This window comes from Leuresthes tenuis, unplaced genomic scaffold (genome assembly GCF_036924035.1).
Source record: "Leuresthes tenuis unplaced genomic scaffold, fLeuTen1.0.hap1 SCAF_10, whole genome shotgun sequence".
Taxonomy (NCBI): Eukaryota; Metazoa; Chordata; class Actinopteri; order Atheriniformes; family Atherinopsidae; genus Leuresthes; species Leuresthes tenuis.
Window position 1 is genome coordinate 23,937,782 of NW_027325364.1, and position 23,654 is coordinate 23,961,435.

Consider the following 23,654-nt stretch of genomic DNA (forward strand, 5'->3'; position numbering starts at 1 on the left):
CAGCTCAATGCAAGAGGCTCTGCTGTTGTTGTGCTGCTCTCTTCCTTCTCTCTGGCAATTCCCTTGTCGTGAAAACATTATTTACTCTCCTGCCACCACAGCCTGGTGCTAGTAAAGCTTGAATTGTGTTTGCTGTTGATTATCATGATTTTATTTATAGATTTTAAATCCATGAAACATGAACATAATTGGATTGAAGTACTTATTTTTGTTATTTGCATTGTGAACACATGGACAGAGGTTATTTATTTCCCAATGTTGATAGGTATAACTGTGGAAAATGATTTCCAATCATGGGTGAACTAAAGAAAATGGACGAGTGAAGGTTGTGAAAGAGAAACAAAAAGCCTGGGTTAAGAGAATATTTGGGAAATAATCAGAAAGTGATACATTTTGTGAGGAGTCAAATAACCCGTTAATTAACCAGCTGTTTCCTATTTTATAGAAGAAAAATGGCAAGACTGTTGACCTGACATTATGAGTTATGCAACAGTCGTTTCCATTCTGAGACTATGGCATTGAAATGCACCGTACAGTATGTTCTTGTCATTCCATTCACTGCTTGAAATATCATAATGATAAGTTGGTTGCATGGCCTCACCAGTAAGTTCACTGTAGACTAGTGTTCTCCTCACAGTGCCTGACTTTTTGCATTTAACATGGTTTCCATCCTAAGTCATATATTCCAGTCGATTTGCTTCAAATGCCATATAATTAAATTTTATGCAGGTTATCCTGCTGCGAAAAAACCCCTTCTTACAACACGTAGTCAGGTTATTACATCCGCAGAAACCACCTCTGTCTTATGTTATACGTGACTTTATAGAGGCTTTAAAGATTGTTTATTGATTTTTACTGCCTTTCTGTCTGCTTCTACTGTTGTCGAGTTGGACGTACACTGTCATGTGCATGTGAGCACACTGATGCTCAGTCAGAAGTAAGGCTGTGTTTGTGTGTGTGTGTGTGTGTGTGTGTGCGTGCGTGCGTGTGTGTGTGTGCGTGTGCGTGCTTCAGGGAGTAATTGAGTTGAATTGGCTTTAATGGGTCTTCATGGGTAGTTTGGAATTATTTCCGTCTGAGGTCTCCTGGCATTATGGCTCTGCTGGAGGATTGCTTGGCCTTCTGCCCAGTGCCAGAGGTGTTTTACACTTTCTCCTGTGCTCTCACCACCCTCCCCCTTTTTTCTGGTTCTCACTCTCCCTCTTTCTGTCGTGACAGAATGCAAGTGTGGTTTTTTTATGGCAGCGAAAAGGGTGAGCAAGTGTTTGTTCCCCCCTGCTGCCCTCCTAGCTCCGTTTGCCAAGAAGTCACCCCTCTACGCTACTCGCAGAGTGCCACTTTAAAGGCCCCAGTGAGTAGTTCAGCCTCGTCCCGACTCTCATTTGTCACGGAGAACACATGGCGGCTCATGAGTTAGGACCCTGCGGTAGCTACGCAATTACAGGGTCTACGGAAGGCAGCAAAGCCAAGTGGATTCAGCGGCAAGGATGACTCCTCGGTGGCGGCACTGAACTAAACATTCTTAAACTGTCATGTTTTGACGGACGGCCTGAGGGAAGAGCAGGCACATTATATGGGAAGACGTTTGTGTGGAGGCGTACAGTACAAGCGCAGCAGAATTTGTTTTTGTCATCTGCGCTATTTTTAAATAGTTCTCAACCAATTCAGCGTTGTAAAAACACAGACCCAACAAATACGTTTTGGCAATTTCCTCTGGAAAGAGTCTTACATATATTTTAAGAGCACATTATGTGATGCTGCACCAGTCAAACGGCACCCCAGTTCATCTTCAACTATGGACTGTTTTTATTCATATCATAACATACTTTATGAAACATGTTAGTGCCTTATTTTTTTCTTTATTCATGTCTCTTCTATTCACATGCACATGTGGCTGGGTGATGTGTGTGTGTTCCGATGCCTCGGTCTTAGCCTCTGAGGTCATGCCAGGTCATTGCACGCCAGCCTCCCAAGTAGTGAGGCCACACAATGGGGTGGAGCGTCATGGCTGAGAAAACGGGCTTTGTCGAAAAGAAATTGGGACTAACGGATCTACCGAGGGATGTATTGGGGTACCACAAGAAAAAGTGGGTGTGGAAGATGAGACGAGCCACGGTAGGACGGAGTATGATGGAGGAAGAGACGAATCCAAGGAGTCGAAGCAGAGGACGAGCTCCACGCTGCTCATTAGGTTTGGGTGTGTATGGGAACGGCAGTAAACATGACATTTCAGCTGCAGCCAGTGGAACGACTCCGGCATCAAATAACAGCCCTGCACTACAATGAGTAGTAAAGCTGTAGCCACCAGAGTTGTCGCCCAGCCCAACTACCATCAGCCGCCACCAACCAGGAGCCCTCAATCTGACTCGGAGCCAGGGACAGGCCATGGAGCAGGATGTCTCAAACTAGGATAAACTACATAAGATGGAGTCTCACTGATAAATAATTCTGATAGTTCCCTGCTAGAAAAAAAGTTCCTCAAGCACTTTACTGTGTTACTAAATAGAACGTACACTGAGGTAATTTTATCTACCCATTGGCAAGCGCCCACCCTCCACTGAAATTAAATGTGTCACTGAGTTGATGCCACAGTTTCCTAGCTGGCACTTAAATCAGGCAAGGCTCCGGGTGTGTATATCTTTATTTTGTCATGTAATTATTGTCTGGGAAAACTCTTGTAGTAAATGATAAGTCTACTCATTTATAGCCTGCCTTTCTTGGGGATTGTTGGTTTTTCTCAGATGTGAGGCGACGTTTGGAAAGATTTAGAACTGCTTTTACACTGCTTAAATATATCGTGTACTATAGCACAGCAGAATGTGGAAAAGCTGATAAAAGATTTTTTTTAAAAAGTTGGGTTTGGACAAAACTATTTCTAATTGGTTGTCTTTTTCCATCTTTCATTTTCTGTCATTCTCATTCATTTCAGTTTGGTATCACTTAACATAAACTTGTTGTTTTACACTTGAGGTTCCTTTTCCTCTCAGGGTTTTAAAGCGCGGTGTCCCTTTGTAGGTTGCTAACATTTTCCATTACCAGTGTCTACATTTACATCGGAGCTGTATACTCTTTCACTGCTCTTATTTTGGTAAGAAAGTGCTCTGTGATTGGCTGCACATGAGCCACTCAATAATAAACTCATCAGGCACATGTCCACGATGTAACCATAACACAAAGATCCCCCTGCCAGCATTTATTCCTGAGGTTATATCGAAAGATTTATGACATGCTGAAGCGCCGTTCCCTCACTGACTGCATATAATTTCCCTCCTTGGATGCGTCTAACTGATCATCTTCTTACACGGTCCGGTGTACTTCCTCTGACACCACAGCTGTCTTAAAAGCAGCGGCTTTGCCCCTGGTTTGAGTTCCAGTTTTGTCGACATGAAAGGTGGCTGTCATGGGCAAATAAGAGGACTGGATGACTTTAGAAAGTAGGGTGAAACCGCATGATGAGAGTGGATGGCTCTGTCTCTTGGAAGCCTGTCCAGCGACCGGAAGCAACTGAGTTAAAGGCTGCAGCCACAATTACTGTGTTGGAGCTGGAGTGTTGTTGCAGTCTCCTGTCAGATGTAAAAACAGCCGAACCTACGTGTGTTCCTTGTTGATGTGTGTTGATATTAACCTTGGGCAGTAAGGTGAGTTCAGTCAGATGGACAACTGAAGTTCCAGCAAATTCAACTAAGGGTTAGTATGCACAAAAAACAGTGAAAGAGCCAAGAGCTCCATGTCAGACTCAACAGGCCTCAGTTAGCATGTTAAATGTTAAAGTTCATGACAGTACAATTAGAAAAAGACTGACTAAGTGTGGCGTGATTGGAAGTGATGCCAGTGGAAAGCCTCTTCTCTCTAAAAAGAACATGGCAGCACAGCTTCGCTGAGTTGCAGCTGAACAAACCACAAGACTTCTGAAAACAGTGTTCTTTGGACAGATGAGAACAAAGTGGAGATGGTTGGTCATAATGCACAGCAGCACGTTTGACAAAAACCCAGCACAGCATATAAAAAAAAAAAAAAAAAAAACTCATACCAACTGTCGAGCACGGTGGTGGAGGGCTGACGATTTGGGGTTGTTTAGCAGCTACGGGACCAAATCTTAACAACAGAATGACTGAAAAAGAAAAGAATCGAGGTGTTGCAAACAGTCAGAAGTCCATCCATCCATCCATTTTCTATACCCACTTAATCCGTCGGTGGGGTCGCAGGGGGGGCTGGAGCTTGTCCCAGCGGTCATCGGGCGAGAGGCGGGGTTACACCCCTGACAGGTCGCCAGTCAGTCAGAAGTCCAGAACTAAAATGAAATTGAATTGCTGTGTTGGGAAGTTTGGAGAGATGTGCTCTAAACCTCACATCATGAAGTAGAGTAAAATTCTATCATACAGAAAATCATTACTTCAGGTTATTTCTGCTAAAGGTGGCGCTGCCAACTATTGTGTCATGATGTGTACTTAGTTTTTCATACGCTGGATCTGCATGTTGGCTTGGTTTATATCATATGAATAGTACGAGTAAGAGTAGTATGTGTTGCTCTTCATCCATCCATCTGTTTTCTATACTGGTTTTCTTATTATTAATCTGAATGACAGTGTCATTCTTTTTTATTTTCCTCAAAGAAATTAGAATCTGGTTCAATAAAGGCAGCGATGGCTGGGGTTTCTAATGCCAGCTGTGACTGTTGATTCTGGACAACAGGAGGCCTTTCTCTGCAACCGCACTCGGTGTCACAGCGAATGAACTTAAAACACAGCAACTCCCCTGCAAATATCCTGTCTTTTGAATGAGCCAAGGCGGTACTTTGATTTAACCCATTCAGACATGATGCAGCATCTGCATCCTTTTACTTTTTATATTCATTTATATCAGAGGAAGGTCGATAACTAAGAACAAGAGCTGAAGGTTTCACCTCTGAAATGACTTTTCTTTTATGTTCCTTGTTTCTTCGACGGCTGACTCGTGAAGGGTTTTTAGCAGAGAGTTTTTCCAGAAAACACACGGGTTTTAAAAGTTTTTTTTTTTTTTTTTTTAAAAACCCTTTGATCTGAATGGGTTAAGCAGAACTTGGCCTGATCACGTCCACCGGGAAGAATCTGAACCAAAAATAATAAATCAGAACTTGCAAGTCAAGCTTAGACAGTAACAATAAAATATGCAGGATTTTTTATTTGTCTTGTAAGCCGAAGTGTGGCAGATCATTCACAAGGCAGTATATAATGTGATCTGCACAACCACAGAGAGAAGATGTCAGAATTTTTCTTTTTTGCAAATTTGAACCTCTGCACCCACTGTACCAGTGCACCCGCTGCCTCCCTGCTTTTACCAGACATTACCACATTTTGCCATTTTTCTAACATAATGTCATTTCATGCACTGGCATGCAGCTACTTCTAGGATGCCCTGAATAAAGTAAGCTTGCTCCAGATTGCGGCCACTTTGTGTGTAACCATCGCTTGTTTTGAGGATGTGTGGCAAGTACAAGTTTATTAAATAGCTTGCTGGTTTCCCCCAGCCCATGGAGTCTGAAATTCTATGCCGTGATATTGTAAAAACAATGGCAGGCTCCTTTTGTGCCCAAAGCATGTGAAGAATGCACTCCTGATGCAGCAGTGACGGGTGTCCCCTCAGGGAGAGAACAGATCTGGGCAATGCTATAGCCTCTGTGTAAATTGGATGTTAACAGTCTTTGTGTACATGTTTGTATAAGATGAGGAATGGGTTCAGCATCGGGATGGGGTAGAAGATTGGGCGGCAGCACTGTTTATTCACCAGACCTGCATGAGTCATCGCACTGAGGCAAACCTAACAGCAACATGTCACATCAAGACATCGCCCAACTCGCAGCTCACCGCTTGATTCCTCCTCACGGTGCAGATTGCCAGCTGTTGTTATTAACTTCCACATTCCCGAAGATGGTGTCATATAATCAGTAAAAATTGACTGACCTCATTCAACTGTGGTGGATTTAGATTTACTGATCCAATGTTACTTTTAGGAATGTTTGCATTTTTCCAAAAGGCTAACTCTACTGTAAAGTGTTTACAGTGCGCTCTGAGGCATGTTAGCCTTACTGACACAGTGCTGACTCATTTAGCCTCTGCTGCTAGTACCGGTAAGTGATAGTGGCACAGTTAGCCACAGTTATTTAGTGCTTCACAGCCAAACCTGTGACCTCAGCACTTTAAACATTTGTCTGTTTAGCATCAGGATGAGGTCCGAGAATGTATATCTATGTGTGTTATTTAGTTGGTCTGGTGGTTTGGTTTGTGGCTTTGAGGGATGGAGGTATGTGATGCTCACCCAGCTGTGCTGAAACGAAGTCTATATTGTGTAATGCTGTCATTTCAGTGGAACATGGAGCTCCCACAACTGCTATTACTGCCTATACTTTTGTTTTAAAGCCAGCTGAACCTGTGAATCTCACAAAAACACTATCATTGTTGCCACGGGCACCATATGCAGAGTATCAAGAGGTTTCTTTCTTAGGGTGTCAAGTGAATTTGATTGCATTTTAATCACAAGTTTATTTTATTTTGTAATCTTTGGAGATTTTTTTATTTAAACGAGGCTAGTTTAACAGAAAACCTGCAGAGGGGCATGTTAGCTGTTTGCTTACAGAACAGAGGCTGTTAAATTGCAAATTAGTTGGTTTCAGGTTTCAGAATAATTGTGAACTAAAAGTACATCCCGGCCACAAGCACCTAGAACTCAAACAGCTCACAGATTTTTTTCAAGGACCTAAAAGATATTACTGCAGGTCTTTTGCTTTTCCACTGAGGTCTGATATAAACGAGGGAAAGTAGGACCATTGGAGTTCAAATTGTGAGTGTAATAGGTGAGTGGCGCAAAGACTGTGTGTTGGGTAAGTGTGTACTGCAATGTTCATCCAGGAGATGATCCATCTAACAAAGTATAAAGTAAATAATCATAATAATATTAGTGCTCAGTATAATTACAATATAGCCCAAAAAGCATAGAGCCTGTTTATAATGCACTATAATTGGAGTCAGAAGCTGCAGCATGGAGTACTCCATCTTTAAAATCCCAATCTCCGCACTCATAGCAATTGTTGCTACGACAACTGGATAGAGGGAGGAAAAGGTTTGCTGAAGTTGCAGAGAACAGACATAGCTTTGGTCTGGACTGGTGGCCAGTGGATAAGATTATAGTTTAGTATTGGTTTTATGCTGTGGTAGATAACGGGTGGGGCGGAGGCATCTTTCTGCTGTAATGTCAGGTTACAGAAAACCCAGATACAAATGCCTGGGAGGCGGAGACCTCTAATGCCCATGATTGTCCAGTTGGCCCTTTGTACCAGCCTAAATCAGCCCTTCAGCTCGTAGTTTTGTGTCATATTCATTTTATGCGAACAGTCACACACACACACACACACACACACACGGCACAGCCAGACACAAATGCACCCTGAGGGAAGTCAGCAGATATAGCACACCGCAGAGGGCAGCATGTGAACCACTCTGACTTGGTAACACCCATCTCCAGGCCCACATACTGGCTCGAGTGGCACCTCCAGTAGTTAAGTTCTCACCTCAGCAGGGTATCTCATAGAGCCATAACTCACAATGACCTTTTATGAGCACGTGCACACATATGTTGGTACAATCGTCGTCGTCGTCGCCCCCCCCCCCCCCCCCCCCCTTTACCACTTAGCCCGATCACTTGGGATAAAATAGGATGGTTGAATGTTAAACATTTTAGATAAAGTGTTCTCAGTTGAAATTCCAATTATCTGAGTGTGTTATTGCTTATATTTTCTGTTTCTTTGTTTTTCAGTCGGTGGTGAAAACTGGACGTTTGCTCGTCAGTCATGAAGCACCAGTAACAGGAGGCTTTGCTGCTGAGATCAGCTCCACAGTACAGGTGAGTGTATGCCTTCACTCTGCACTTAGTGGACAGCGTGAGTATATATGTGTCTGTGTTTAGAACATGCAGTTTTTGATTGGATTTTATTGGCATCTTCAGCTCCCAGGGGGTAGGATGTGTCCATCAAAGATTCTGGTTGCATTAAATGGTAAACGGACTGTGTTTTTTTCCTCTCTCTCACACATTCACACACCAATAGACGCATTGGAGGCAACATGGGGTTCGGCTTGTTGTCCAAGGACACTTCTCCATGTGGTCCAGGAATCAAACTGCTGACGTCCTTCCTGAGTTGCAACCATGTTAGTTGGCTATGGTTTTGTCTATAGAAGTTGTACTTTGTAATAAAACTCAATTAGGCTCTCACTGAATGCCCCAGAGCAATGGTTTCAGACTGTGAGAAGTCAGACTTAAGGCAGAGATAATCCTTAAAGTGAAATGGAAGATGCATGCCAGATGATTTTCATCCCTGCCTCTTCAACGGCTATGATTTTAGTCCCAGAAGAAATCATCAGTTTCTTTTTTTTTTATATACGTTTTTCTTGGGAATATCGTTGTTTCCAATTCTCATTGTGAACCAAATATTTACCCAGTAAGCTTAGGTTTGTATATCTTTTGGAATACATTTATTTTCCAAAAATGTTCCGTTGTTTTTGTCTTTGAATTCTGATCATCAGCCCTAAAAGGCTTACCAGATATTACTTTTGTCTGGACACCGTAGCTGAGACAAGCCACTGATGACAAATTCTGAGCTAAATGTGATTCATGACCGGATGAAAAGTCCTCCCTTTTCTATCCTAATTGCATCAACTTTTGCGTGGTGAGTGGATTATCTTTAGTATGAGGAACTTTCTTACTGTAGTAGTGAGAACCACTCTACCCTCAATGAGCAATTTGCCTCTCAACACTGACAACTCCCCCCTTTATGTTTGCTGATTGTGTGTGAAACACTGTTTGTTATCTCTAATAGTTCCCTTGTTAATGCGCATGAGTTGTCAAATCAATGAATCGATCCGCTCCTCATTTACTGTCAGTTAAATGTTGCTTTCTCCCCATTTCTGAAGGCTTTTAATGGCCCATGAGTCATCCTTCTCATTTCCATGTTTTATACATTTTGCACGGGTAATGTAGGCTGTTGGTGTTTTCACTGACTACGCTGGCCGAAGTAATGTGCAGTTACCAAATGATTTCAGTCGGTTTGGGTGCTTTTGCTGATAAGTAAATCTGTAGAATTACTGAGTCGTGCTTTAACAGGTTGCAGGTTGACCTCCAGCCCTCAGTGACATTGTTAAACCCTGCCTACCAAAGGGAATGTGATATGCTTGTATAAGGCACACAAAGAGGCTTTCTCACAAATAAAAGGTATGATTGCCCACAGTGGTGTCTGATATTCGATAGTAGATTCCAGCCGACATTAAACTTCTCAGAATACAAGCATATGGCATGACAGCAATGAAAAGGCATCTGCTTATCTGCATATCGGGCATTGGGTCAGTAAAGACTAGATAAATCCTCATGTCATGTCAAAGTGCATTCCCCAGTTCAACTTAACAGTTTGACCCGAAACCTGCTTCAGTCTTGCCTGAGTAAGATGCCTTCATAGTTTCACTCTTTTTCACCAAAGATCTTTAGATCTTTTTTTTTTTCCTAACTTGGGTACACTTACTGAAACAAGCCATTTAAAGCCTTTCCAATTGTGTGTAGTAGTTGGTTTACCATTAGCGCTTTGGGGTTTAGAACTTTCCAGTCCAGTAAAGCTTTATCTTAGAGACTTAGACTCAACTTTATTTATCCCTTGGGATGACTCCTTCAGGGAAATTCAAGTCTCCAGCAGCTTATATAAAAAATATAAAGGATCAGCCCAAAATATACTATATAAAGTATGCAAGATACAGAAAATAGCTAAATATAAACTCTGAACTAAATATAGATTAAATTAAATTAGGTTATTGCACTGCAGTTGCCATGAATGAAATGAGTTATTGCACATTGGCTGACCATTTTGATAAATAGATGTGTTGCACAGGAAATCATACAGGAATTGTAGTGTGTATTGTGCAATTGAATATTCCTCTTCCTCTGTCCCTGTTACCTCCTTCCCCCAAGTGAGGAGTTATGTAGTCTGATGGCCCGAGGGACAAAGGAGTTCTTAAGTCTGTTGGTCCTGCACTTTGGAAGGAGCAGTCTCCCACTGAACAGGCTCCTCTGGTTGTTGATGACGGTGTGCAGAGGGTGGCTGGCATTGTCCATAATGTCCAACAGTTTGTTTAGAGTCCTTGTCTCTGCCACCGTCACCAGAGGGTCCAGCTTCAAGCCGATCACGCCTGATCAGTTTATCCAGTCTGGATGTGTCCTTCTTTGATGTGCTGCCTCCTCAGCACACCACAGTGTAGAAGAGGACACTGGCAACCACAGACTGGTAAAACATCCACAGCAGTTTGCTGCAGTTGTTGAAAGACTGCAGTTTCTTTAGGAAGTACATCCTGCCCTGTGTCTTCCCATACAGGTGGCTGGTGTGTGTTGACCAGTCCACTTTATTGTCCACCCACTACCCAAGGTATTTGTAGGAGTCCACACTCTCCACCTCAGCTCCCTCTAGTAGGACTGGTCTCGGCTTCGGTCTGGTCCTCCCAAAGTCTATGACCAGCTACTTTGTTTTAGAGGTGTTGAGCTCTAGGTGGTTTGTGCGGCACAAAACAGCAAAGACCCCCACCAGACGCCGATAGTCCTCCTCTCTGCCGTCCCTGATGCCTCCAACGATGGCTGTGTCATTAGCGTACTTCTGTATGTTACACAGCTCTGAGTTGTAGCAGAAGTCTGAGGTGTACAGGGTGAAGAGAAGAGGATCCAGCACTGTGCCCTGGGGAGCTCCAGTGCTGCTGACCACAGTGTCAGACGTGGTGTCCTTCAGTCTAATGTACGGTGAGGTAGCTGGAGATCCAGGCCACTGGGTGGGGGTCCACTCCCACCCTGTTCAATTTATCTTGAATCATAGGGGGCTAAATGGTACTAAAGGCACTGGAGAAGTCCAAGAAGAGAAGAGGACAAGCATATCACTACAACAACATTAGTGAATGGCATTACCCTGCGTACTACAGGCTGCCTTTGATTATCAGAACTTCAGGCTAGTTTAGAATTTTTGACTGGATCGCACAAGTCGGGTCGAAAATAATCTTCCAGGTGTCTTAAGAAGTAATTATATTATATATATTATAATATATAAGATCAACTTGTGCTCCCAAGAAAGTTTTTATTGGACTTGAAATAAAATGGAAAAGTTGACATCAACTCTTGAACTGTAACCGTATCGTCTCTTCACCTGTTTGCCCTTTGCTGTACTTTTGGTGTATGAGAAGGGACATGGGGTAAAACAGTGGGGGATGGGTGGAATTCAAAGGAGGCAGAACATGATGCACAAAGTCTACTGTGGATTTTAATGTTATGCTTACAGCACACCAGAGACAGTTTGCATTACTGTCAATCTGTACTATATTTGTTCATATCAATGATATCAGCACACAAGTGGAAAGCAACAGAAGCAGGCAGAGAGGGATATGAAGCAGCAGCCACTGCACCCTCTCGACCTGAAGAACATCCTGCTGCAGTCACACGTGGCTCATTTTGAGATTTTTCCAGATTTACTGCTTTAGAGTTGAAAATATTTCGAATCATGTCCGACAGGAAATCACACCAATTTGTAGTGGAGACCCTTACACTGATCTGAAATTAAACTGGAACAGATGAATTGGGTCTTTTGTATAGATGAAACATTTTTTACATCGGTAGAAAAAAACAGTTAATGACAAGGGCAGGAAGGCCGGAATGAAAAGGTAAGCTGGTTGTGAAGTTAGTATAGTCAGACCTGTTCTCTGGGTGCACTGTGCAAACCTCTGTGTGTTGTTTCTGGAGACTGTTAAACTATTACTTATCTAACTCAGGCCAAGACACTCACAGAAAGATATCTTGATTGATTTGAATATATCTTTTGTATGAAGAACAGAAGAGGGTTTGGTAGGCCTGGGCAGGTTTCCCATATCAGGCTTTGACTGCAGCTGTCAAGCTTTAATAATGTGTCATTGACTCATCCTTTCTTCTGTGTTTGAAGGATAACTGGTTAGGAAAGAGAAGGGCGTAAGGAGATGTGGCTTAAAACAATGCTGTAGTGGGCCTCAGGGATGCACGGAGAGAAACGGAGTATAACCTTGTTTGTTTTACCTTCCCAAACCACTTCAGACACGACCAAAGGATATTCAGATTTGAAAAACTTTACTTCTTTGACTTAACATTAAGTTTTTTGGGAAGTTGAAGATGTTTTTCCTTTGAGTTTTGGAAAGCTAGTATATTGCTTAATAATTGTGACCAACTTCTTATGCAACAATTCTTGGTTTCTTCAAGTGATTGGAAAAAATTAACAATGCATGTCCAACATACAATGATCAATCTGGTTCTTTGGTTGCTTAGTATTTTTATAAAAAAAAATTTAAAAACTGCACCGAGTTGTTGAGTTACTTGATGGGTTTTCTTTTCAGATCATGCTGTGATTATGAAATCAGGATTTTATTAGAGCAGAGCGATCATCTGGAAATTATGAGTTGACACAAAGTCTAATAGGCGGACTTTCAATCGCAATTTCTGACACATTCAGCTGTCTGACAAAAGTAACAGAAATACATTATATTGCCAAAAGTATTCTCTCATCTGCCTTTACACGCATATGAACTTTAGTGACATCCCAATCTTAATCCATAGGGTTTAGCATGACGTCGGCCCACGCTTTGCAGCTATAACAGCTTCCAGAAGCACATTTGTCAGACGCTGATGTTGGATGAGAAGGCCTGGCTCGCAGTCTCCGCTCTAATTCATCCCAAAGGTCTTCTAACGGGTTGAGGCCAGGACTCTGTGCAGGCCAGTCAAGTTCTTCCACAACAAACTCGCTCATCCATGTCTTTATGGACCCTGCTTTGTGCACTGGTGTGCAGTCATGTTGGAACAGGAAGGGGCCATCCCCAAACTGTTACCACAAAGTTGGGAGCATGAAATTGTCCAAAATCTCTTGGTATGCTGAAGCATTCAGAGTTCCTTTCACTGGAACTAAGGAGCCAAGCTCAGCTCCTGAAAAACAACCCCACACCATAATCCCCCTCCACCAAACTTTACAGTGAACGTATCTCCACTGCTCTAGAGTCCAGTGATGGCATGCTTTAGACCACTGCAGTCAACGCTTTGCATTGCACTTGGTGATGTATGGCTCGGCTGCAGCTGCTCGGCCATGGAAACCCATTCAATGAAGCTCTCTACGCCTTGTTCTTGAGCTAATGTGAAGGCCACATGAAGGTTGGAGGTCTCTAGCGATTGACTCTGCAGAAAGTTGGCGACCTCTGAGCACTATGCACCTCAGCATCCACTGACCCCTCTCTGATATTTTACGTGGCCTACGACTTCGTGGTTGAGTTGCTGTCGTTCCCAATCGCTTCCGCTTTGTTAGAATACCACTGCCAATTGACTGTGGAATATTTAGTAGCGAGGAAATTATCATGACTGCACTTGTTGTAAAGTGGCATCCTATCACGGTACCACGCTGGAAACGGAGCTCCTGAGAGCGACCCATTCTTTCACAGATGTTTGTAGAAGCAGTCTGCATGCACAGGTGCTTGAATTTATACACCTGTGGCCATGGAAGTGATTGGAACACCTTAATTTAATTATTTGGATGGGTGAGTAAATACTTTTGGCAATATAGTCTGTAAAGAAGAGCAGCTTTGTTGGGACTATGATTTTATTAATATACACTCACTCTTTACTGCTCTTATAAAAATTTTTTAAAAAACATGAAGCGGTAAATCAAGGTAAAACCATATTATCTACCTGTGTTCGCCTTGTTTTGAGAAGCTTAATTTCATACGATTTCAACCAGACTAACATGTTTACATGCATTAAAAGGCAGATTTTGGTCAAACGAACACATTGATTGAATTTCATCCCATTGTAATGTAAATGTGTTCATGGTAATTAAGTTCTATCGGCACATTGTCCCAGACAGAGAGGATTTTATTTCACCTGATGTAAATGAAAGAAAAAAAGTCACGTGGCAACTCTGCTTGTTGGAAAGCAAGTTGGTAAAACATATATTTAAGACTGCAGTCATGCTGCATACGTTGAACTATTAAGGCAAAACTAGAGAAGTTTGTGAACCTCACAACTACACGCTTCTGACTCGTTTTGAGGTACACAGATCTTTGTTGTGCACATTCCCAGGCCTGAAACTGCCCCAGAGCTCTCAACATACCTTTCAACATGGCTTATCATCAGAGGATGCACTTGATCCCCTTCACAGGCCAATGTTTATACAAGGAGGCTTCTTTAAAGAACTTGAAAATTGGATATAAGTGTGACTGCACTGGGTTAGGGTTAGAGGACTTCTCTCCGATCAATACCCTAAAGCCTGAACCCAGAATGGCTAACAATTAAATGCCAAAGATCAAAATCAGATTTCACGCATTCCAAGTGGTTTGACATACTAACATAGTTCTGCAGAAAAAGCCTTGAGGTAGGGATGGGTGATATGGCAAAAATATCATATCCCGATTTTTAAAAATAAAATCACGATTTTGATTTTATCACAATCTTAAATTGAAAAATGAAAAACAGACAGTGTTGCAGAAGTATTTTCGGCTGGGCAGCTCGTACCGCAGGTCAACTACTTGAAGCAGGCATTCGAACCCCTCCTTTTCTACCGTCTTGAACGGTACCATATCTTTTGCAAGATAAAAGGTAACTGCTTCTGTTAACTCTTTATATCGCTTGCTTGACTTGTCATACAAAGAGCCTTTCTCAAATGCCTGTGTTAAAGTTGTCTGTTTTGGTCTTACGCTAGCTGCTGCCTCCGCCTGCGGTGCTGGTTGCCGCCGGGCCCCTCACTGTTTGGCTCTCAGCATACCATTTGGGACTGTTTGCTTCCTCTTCAAGTGATTGAACAGGTTCGTCATGTTGCTACCCGACGTGCGAACCGTTTCTGTGTAAACTTTGCAAATTACATTTGTTTGCACTTGATCAGTTGCGGAAAATCCAAACCAATTCCATATAATGGAGGTGGAATTTTTTTTAGCGACCAACTCCTCTGTTTGGCTTTCAGCCATAGCTCTCCATGCGGCTACTGCTACACACACAAACAAGGAGGCGGTTAAGAAAGCGCATCACTGCCTGTAATTCGCTGTGATTGGTCGGTCAGGTTGACGATGTAATACATCTGGTGCGTCGGTGCATCAGCATAGAACTGCAATTTATAGAATGTGCCCTAGACGAGATCGTTACGGGTCGTCTTCACGTTGCAATCCTTCACGATTTAATATCGTCATATCGCCCACCCGTACCTTGAGGTTCATCTGAATTTGAAAGATGACCCCAACCCGATTTCAGTTCAACACACAGAAAAAAACATCCTGAATATCATGAAAAACATTCCACTCCTGGTGGGTTTGATCCATTTTCAGTCCAAAGTGTTTGTTTCTGAGGTCTCTTTATGGTACTGTAGTTCTCATTGTTGGGCAGAGTTTGCCTTTCCTGCTGTTCAAATCATCCTCAAATGCATTTTTGTTCAAAATTGAAGCAGTTGCCAGTATGGACAAATAGGACACAGTTGCTGTTGGCTGGTAAAGAGAAACCTTCAGTCTAAAATTCATCATAATCTCCAGTTACTGTCAAGCCCCTCCATTTTTTAGGGATGTTTTCAGAATCTGATTTATTCCAGTTTACTCAGTGCTAAATTGACCGTCACCAAAACTCAATGCTTGTATCTGAAGTAGCGTTAGCATCTGTGAAATGAACTGCTGGGTGGCTTCAATTTGGCTCGACTGAATTTCACATCCAGCATTTACATTAATGAATTTGAAATCAGATGTAGGACGGTGAGCGGGGTTACAAGAGTTGTTTTAATGTGAGATACGTGGTGTATCAACAGTTAGGAGCTTCAGCTGAAAGTAAATTGTGTTCAGATGTATGCTGTATGCTTTATAAATCCTTGTCTGTAACTTAACGGGTAATCTGATTGGATTGGCAGGCACACACCTAAGTACACACTCCACTCCACTCCACGTCAGAAAGAGAAATCATTTCCCTTATATTCCAGATTGTTCGAAGGCAGTGGTCAGGGCCTTGGTGTCGGCTATTAAAGGATGCATCTCCCCAGAGGAGAACGGGTAAAAGGCCCAGCAGTGGCAGCTCTAAAGTCGACCTTATGATCAAAAACCCAGAGCTTTAATTGCTGAGACATTCCAAAACATTTCATCTGAAATATTAACCGACCACCTCACCACACTTTACAACGCTTGCTGTAAGCGATGAAAAGTCGTTAAAGCTGAACATAATTCAGTGATCTTTGCAAAACTTGTAGTGAGCTTAAAACCGGTTTCAGCCTGTTTGTCAGCTGAAAGCGAGCTGGTTTGGCTTGAACTGATATAGAATGTGATACTGGCACTTCCTCCCTCCTGTCTGACTGCAACCCCCAATCTGCGGGAGTCTGTCAATCTCTGATTTTTTTGTTCTTGACTGCAGACACAATATGATCACTGTTATTTCAAGCCCCCGCTTAGAAGTATTTTTAAACCCTGCGCCACTGCAGGACACAAACTTTTTTTTCTTCCATGTTAACATATTTTTATTCTAACATTTAACTATATTACATATAATGATGCACTACTAAAAAGCTAAACAGCGATTTGAATGAAATCTGAGTTGTGTGGCCTTCCTTCATCCAATTGCGGTGACAGGCAGTCAGACTACTGTACTTTCCTCCCACTTCCAGTAAATTTATTTAGAGGAGATTACAGATCTGATCCAGACTAAAGGGCAAACTCCATGGTACTGTCTGACATATTGTCTGCTGTCGGAGGATAGATGTTGAGGTTGTGATCTTTATAGACGTTATATATTACAGTGTCATGTCGTCTGATACACTGAGATGAGATTTATATATATATACAGTATATATATATTTACTGAACATCATGGTGATACAGAAAATGTTTTCAGGTAATATAAAAAAGCAGAGCGTTTCAGTCAAGCTCGCAAGGCAACTGATTTATTGATTGTGTTCCTCTCGACCCAACATGAGTGTCAGAGCTCTGCTTCGGGATAAATCCAGTCCACTTTTTTTTTCTTTTCAACACAAAATGAGGCTGAGCATTGCCCAAAAGAAAAGAAAAAAACCACCAGCTTTTATTGTGTTAACTGCCAGCTATTGTGTGCATTAGTGACGTTTAAACAATCTTCAAATTGGGACTGACAAATCCGTCTCTGGATAAGTACGACTTCTATTATAGCTTTAGGCTAAAGAAACCTGTCACATCGTGTTGACATCTGAAAACCGAGTGAGCACAAACAGAACATCACTTTATTCTGCTACAAATTAAGCAAAACTGTTCAGTGAAAGCCTCAGTTTCAAAAGAATCCTCTATTCACAACTCATAAGTCTTGCCTCGTTTCCCCCTCTCCAGTCACATTCAATTATCAAAATCACTTATCAAAAACTCAGTTTGAATAGTGTTCATTGTCCTGAAGGCTGTGGACATTTGTCAGCACATGATAGTAATGTGCACACAGTGGAGGGGAAGGAAAAGGAAAATGCCAAGATGATCCTTTCATATCACCACCGTACTGTGGCTGTAGGCAGGATCTATCACAGCCTGTTTAAAAGAATCTGTCTGAAGTTACTCACCAGTCCGGAAAATAAAGGAGGAAACGGAGCAGCGAAGAGGAGAGGAGGGTTTGATGAAGAAAGCTAATCAGAGTTAATTAACTGGGTGGAGTAGGCTGCCAGTTGTAAGGCGCTGACTTCAGCAACCAGTCAGAGTAAAGACCAGCATAGCAAATCAAGTGGGCTCCACTCAAATTTTGGATTTTTATTCTCACAAGCACCAATTTTATTCACAAATGTTAAAGGGAAAAAATGGGGGGGGGGGGGGGGGGGGGGGGGGGGCTTTTTTTTTTCTCGTCTGTCTCTCTTGTAGTTTCGTATTTTCACAAGCTGTGAAAGCAACGAAGCACAAAAGGCCTCCTTATCAAGACTGACATTAACGGGTTTATTTTATTGTTTGAGGTGCTCGAAGGTCGCTTCAATTTTGAAAGAGGTTTCTTCAGTGTCCGAGTGTGTTAGACTCATCAGGGGGTTTGTCCCATTTAGAGTGTTTTGACCAATTTCATTCTGCTTCGTCTCCGTGGGAAGAGGTCAGAAGTTAATACAGAGACACGAGTCGCGGCTTGTTTTGCATCTCAGCCAAATTGCCCGAGTACTGGCCCACTTCAAAGAGTCCGAGTGAGTTTTTTTGCCTCATATTATACAAGTAATGGATAAAGTTTAGAAAGCATTAAAATAAGCATTTAACACAAGATTTACGAAGTCATACACACCATCTTAACAGTGTGGAGGAGCACGACCAGGTGTCTGCAGCTGTGTGAATCAGAGGTTGGAGACGTCAAATCACAGACCAACTGTGATTTGGGGAAACCCCCCACCCCCAACTAAACTCTTTGTGAGACAGAGGGTTTAATGAATGACACCCCCGTTAACAGCTATCCAAACGCCCTGTCCCTGTTACTTATTTACTTTGTTACTTTGTGATTAATGTCGAATCAAGCATCTTTCATTAATTCAAACATCTTCTGGGTCCACTAAAAAACTGATTCATTTAGCAGTTATTGTGATACAGTTCACACATTCAGTGCTTACACAATACAGTAAATGTCAACCAATGTTTTTTACAGAAATGATTACCAAGCAGATGGTAAATGGACTTGTTCTTGTATAGCTCTTTTCTAGTCTAACTGACCACTCAAAGCGCTTCACTACATGCCGCATTCACCCCACTCACACACATTCATACAGCACGTCTTAAGATACTTAACTACGTGCTTTTTCTAATCATTCATACACACATTTCGACATGTAGCCCGGGGAAGCCAGAGTCGAACCACCGACCTTCCGATTGGTGGGCGACTGCTCTTCCTCCTGAGCTGAGAGTCTGTTTTTCCCTGCGTTGCTACAGGACAAAGCCCGTTTTTTAGACGGAATTACAGACCAAACGCGCACGTGTGTTGAAAAGAGACTAAAGGTACATTTGCCGCTTCGTCCACCTCATCTGTTACAGACGACTGGATTATTACTTCTCATATACAGGCTCCACTCAGAATACTGGGGTTTAGTCTGCAAACGTGTACCTGCATTTAGATAATGAAAAACATGGTTAAAGCCATTTCAACATGGTTTATGTAAACAAAACATTAATGGACTTGTCTATTAGGAAATTGTGGTAAATGAACGGTAATGTTGCAACTGAAAGCTGAGGGATCAGAGCAGTTTCAGTGTGAGCACGTGCGCTTTGGAGTCTGAGTGAATTATGCTTGAGCATTGACAGCTTGATACCAATAATGACAGTTTCTTTTTATCTTGCTTTTTCTTTTTCCTTGCAGGAGGAATGCTTCCTGAACCTGGAGGCTCCCATCAGTAGGGTCTGTGGTTACGACACCCCCTTCCCTCACATCTTTGAGCCCTTCTACATCCCAGACAAGTGGAAGTGCTTTGAAGCAATCAAGAAGATGATCAACTACTGAGCCCCTGTCAGGTAGAAAAGATCTTATGGCTTCTTTTTTAAGCAAAGTGTAGGATTTAGCATCATATCATTGTCATTCATTTAGTGATAATGAAAAGCCTGACAACAGCAACCTATGATCTGTGTTATTTATTTTGATAATGTAGTCATGACAACATGAAAACATGACTTGACCAGGAGCTGATTTTGAAGATTTTGTTCCATTTTCTCCTTCAAATCAGGAAAAAAGTCCTGCCCTGTAACAGGGTGACTCTTACAGTTTATATAATAATTAATGAAACATATAATTGATTCTTACCCACCCGTTTTGTTACTACATCCCTCATTAACTCAGACGGACCTCAGCAGCAAATCGACCCCAGCCCCTATTAAAAGGCAACAAAGGGAAGTAACACTGGTCTTCACAGCTTTAGGAAGAAAGGCCACATCCTAAACCTGCAGCTGTGTTCTTGACTCGTTGAGTGCCACGGGGGGACTATTACTAACATTGTGAAATTATTCCCCACTTGGTTGCTGTGTACTGTTTGATAGACGAGTGAGCTCGGCTTGCACTTAAGGTTAGCTTATAGAGCAGCTCTTAGACATGTATCGCAGCGATATTACTACTGATCTCACTCCTTGCAGTAAGCCTGAAATATCCAAACTCTGACTGAATCTTAATCTTTTCCAGTTGCAGTCACCCATTGTTTGTTCAACCTAATGCTGTTCTCAGTCTTCCTAACTTTCAAAGTTAAAACCGAACCACTGCTCCATGACAAATTAACAATTTGAACTAGAATTTAACAGTCCCTCGAGTCTTTGCACTTAATAGCGTGGAACTGCCGAGGTCACCACTTTCTTGGCTCACGACAGTGTGTTTCCTTTGAACAGCTGATCACAGATGTTGAAGCGCCTTCATTAGCATTGGCAGGAAACTTCCATAGATTTTGTCCCCATCTCACCTTTCTATCTCTCTAAGCCTTATCTTGGTTCACATTTTATAAGTAGTTTAAATAAGTAATTTTCCCATTTGGGATAAATAAGGTATATTTGTCTTTTGATTTAATTTTCAGTCATTTCTTAAGAGTTCATTTAAGCACTTCCATTCAAATTAAAAAGGCTGGACAGAAGCCATATTTATCCCACAGCAGCATGGCCATTCTGGCTTCCTGACATTTTACATCCCCACTACCCATAATGCATTGTGACATAAACAACAATAGCAGACAAGTGAATGAGTTTTCTCTAATACTAAAAAGATAAGCATATATTGAACCTTTCAAACATCACATAGATGTAGCCAAATCCAGTTTAGCCAGCCTTACAGGTCCCTCTTATAACAATTCCCATATTTACATAGTTGGTCCAGTTTAAGTGAACAGATCCCCTCAGTCAGTGATTCTACTTTGGGAGGAAATACAGGACTGCACCGATGAACAGATTTTTCTGTAATCTATTGGGAAATCCTGCACATTCCTCTTAAGCTTGATAAACTGCCTAAAAATGAAATGATCTATCTCGTTATTTCCAGCACATGAGTGCCATGAAAAGTTTGAAACAAAATTTTTACATATGCTGTTCATTACTGCAGTTCCTTCAGTGCAGTCAAGAATGTGTTTGTAAGTACTCTGCATATGGTATGTGGCCTCCCTGATGGGAGACCTGGAGAGATTTGAGGATTTTGCAGCATCTGTTTTGGGTGCACTCACACCTGCATTTAGACCTGCCGACTTGTAATCAGACCACCCAGCACTGATTTTAGTGGGAAGTGCTAACAGGGCATGCATGTCATGGATATGCCCGTGGAGTTCCATAAACTCATACTGTGTATATAATACTGCGGGCCAGGCTAGTCTTTTATTGTTTGCAGAAATAACGTTAAACCCTTTGACATGGGACAGTCAATGGGCCAGATTTTTATTTTTTTAAACAATTCCTTTTTAATTGTCACTGTCATCTTGAGTTATGGCGATTCAAAAGTTGGCTCCTAGGAAATAATGATGCATTTATTACGAACATAATTGAAACCAATATATGTCACCCCTCATCACTGTTCACTTTTCCTCATCTGCCATCCACTGTGGATCACCAATTTGTTCACATATTGAATCATCTCTCCTTCACAGGGCCAACTTCTGGTAGCCCCGAATTCCACACTCTCCCCCTTTTCCTCTTCATTCATCCAGCCAGGAAAAGACACTTTGTTCACCATCCAATCAACTAGCGGTATCCAGATGGCCTCCATGTCCTTCTGCATCCTCAAACTGAAAGACTGTTACCATATCCCTGGATTAGAGAGCCTTGTTTTTTTACAAGGGAGAAGTAACTTGATCGACTATAGATGGTGAAACACTGATTTGGCTTCAGCTGTTCACATAATTCACTAAATAAAATGTTTTCCTCATAAAAGTTTGATCTCCTGGGAAAAATGGTATTTGTTTGAATTTGTGACTGTATGCCCTTCTCTCCTGTTCCTTTTGATTGAATGCTTCCAACCCTGCTCAGATCTTTATTTAGTTTGACTTTAACTGAAGTGTGTTGTACTAATAATAAAGAAACTGTGGTTTTTCAGGAAAATAAAACAATCAGAGTTGTCGAAAAAATTTGGTTTGGCAATTTGAATTTGTCTGGATTTTTCTGGGGTTATTTTGGGGTAAAAGTTCACTCTAGCTTTTGGATCACAAAAGGAACAATACTTGCATGTATATATTTGATCAGAAAAAGAAGAAATAGGAAAAGATCCAGCAAGGACCTGACACAGAACCTGAGAGATGCATTCTGTTTGCCAAAGCCTCATCAGAAATGGTCTCCGTGGAAGGGTGGCTGTCAAGAAGCCATTCTTGAGGAAGGAAATGGAGAGAAAAGGCCAAAGTATGCCAAATGACAAAAGAACTGGACAGAAAATGAACAGTTCTCAGATGGTAATGAATCCTCCTCAGCATTACAAATAGATAGATAGATAGATACTTTCCCAAAGGAAACTGTGGACAAAAGACAGTCGATCACAGTCCTACACATTGTCCATAGCACTATCTGTAGTGCCGTAGTTCCCCCCTTCCTCCACCTCTCGCCAAGGTGCTGTTATACAGTCTAATGGCCCTGGATAGGAAGGATTTTCTGAGTCTGTCTATAGAGCAGCTCAGTGACAGCAGCCTGCTGCTAAACGAGCTCTACTGTGCTGTGATGGGGGCATGCAGAGGGTGGCTGACCTCATTAATGATGGCCAGCAGCTTGTCCAGTGTCCTTGACTCCAGCTCCATCCCAACCACAGAGCCAGCACGTCTGAACAGTCTGTCCAGTTTATTTGTGTCCCTCTTTCTGATGCTACTTCCCCAGCACACCACACCAAAGAAGAGAGCACTGGTAAAAAAAAATCTGCAGCAGTTTTCTGCAGGGATAAGAAGCTGCCAGCCTCCTCAGGAAATGCATCCTGGTCTGCCCCTTCCTGTAGAGATGATCAGAGTTCACTGACCAGGCCAGTTTGTTGTCCAGCTGCAGACTGAGGTACTTGTAGAACGTCGGCAGCTTCACCCCCACTCCCCCTACGAGTGCAGGCTGTGTTGGGGGGTTTGGTCCTACGGAAGTCCGGTACCATTTCCTTGGTCTTTGATGTGTTTAACTGAAGCTGGTTCTGGTGACCCTATTGAAGCAGTGTGGGATCATCTTGACAGAGAATGGCGCAAAAGGCAGCCAACATTTCAAAGATCCTTAGAATGTCCTTTAAGAAACCTAAAGTCTGCAGAAAGAAATTAAAAGAACGATTGTCTAAGAGGGTTCAGACTGCATTGAAGAATAAAGGTGCTCATAACAAATATGGACTTTAAAACTTCTTAGAATTGTTCTGTTTTTGTCTTACATACTGTATTCACATTAAAATATGCATGTCATAATAATTCCCTGCACCTATCTCCCATTTTCCTGGCAATATGTATGAAAAATAAGGGGTGGCTCAAGACTTCAATTCAATATGTTTGCTTCATAGTTGATACAAGAATATCAACAGATGTAGCTTTAACATAAGTTTAAGCAGAATTTACATCAAATGTATGAAAAGAGCTCTTTTCTTTTCTTAAAAGCAATTAATAAAGAACCACTCTTAATACTTATTACTTTTGCACCTCTAGCCGGCCTTCTACCTGTCACCTAATTAATTTCCAACGTGAGCCTGTTCCATAATTCATGTCTGCTGCATATTAA

The 23,654-nt window shown here is 42.0% G+C and overlaps 1 protein-coding gene across 1 annotated transcript in view; it reads left to right on the forward strand.

Moving 5' to 3' along the window:
- bckdhb (branched chain keto acid dehydrogenase E1 subunit beta) overlaps window positions 1-22,058 on the forward strand; it is a 52,226-nt gene extending 30,168 nt beyond the window's left edge. The window contains exons 9-11 of the mRNA XM_072394809.1: window positions 7,789-7,875; window positions 19,339-19,490; window positions 21,584-22,058. Coding sequence (XP_072250910.1) covers window positions 7,789-7,875; window positions 19,339-19,479 — 228 coding nt within the window. The 3' untranslated portion in view covers window positions 19,480-19,490; window positions 21,584-22,058. The remainder of the gene's footprint in view (window positions 1-7,788; window positions 7,876-19,338; window positions 19,491-21,583) is intronic.
- The last annotated feature ends 1,596 nt before the right edge of the window (window positions 22,059-23,654 follow it).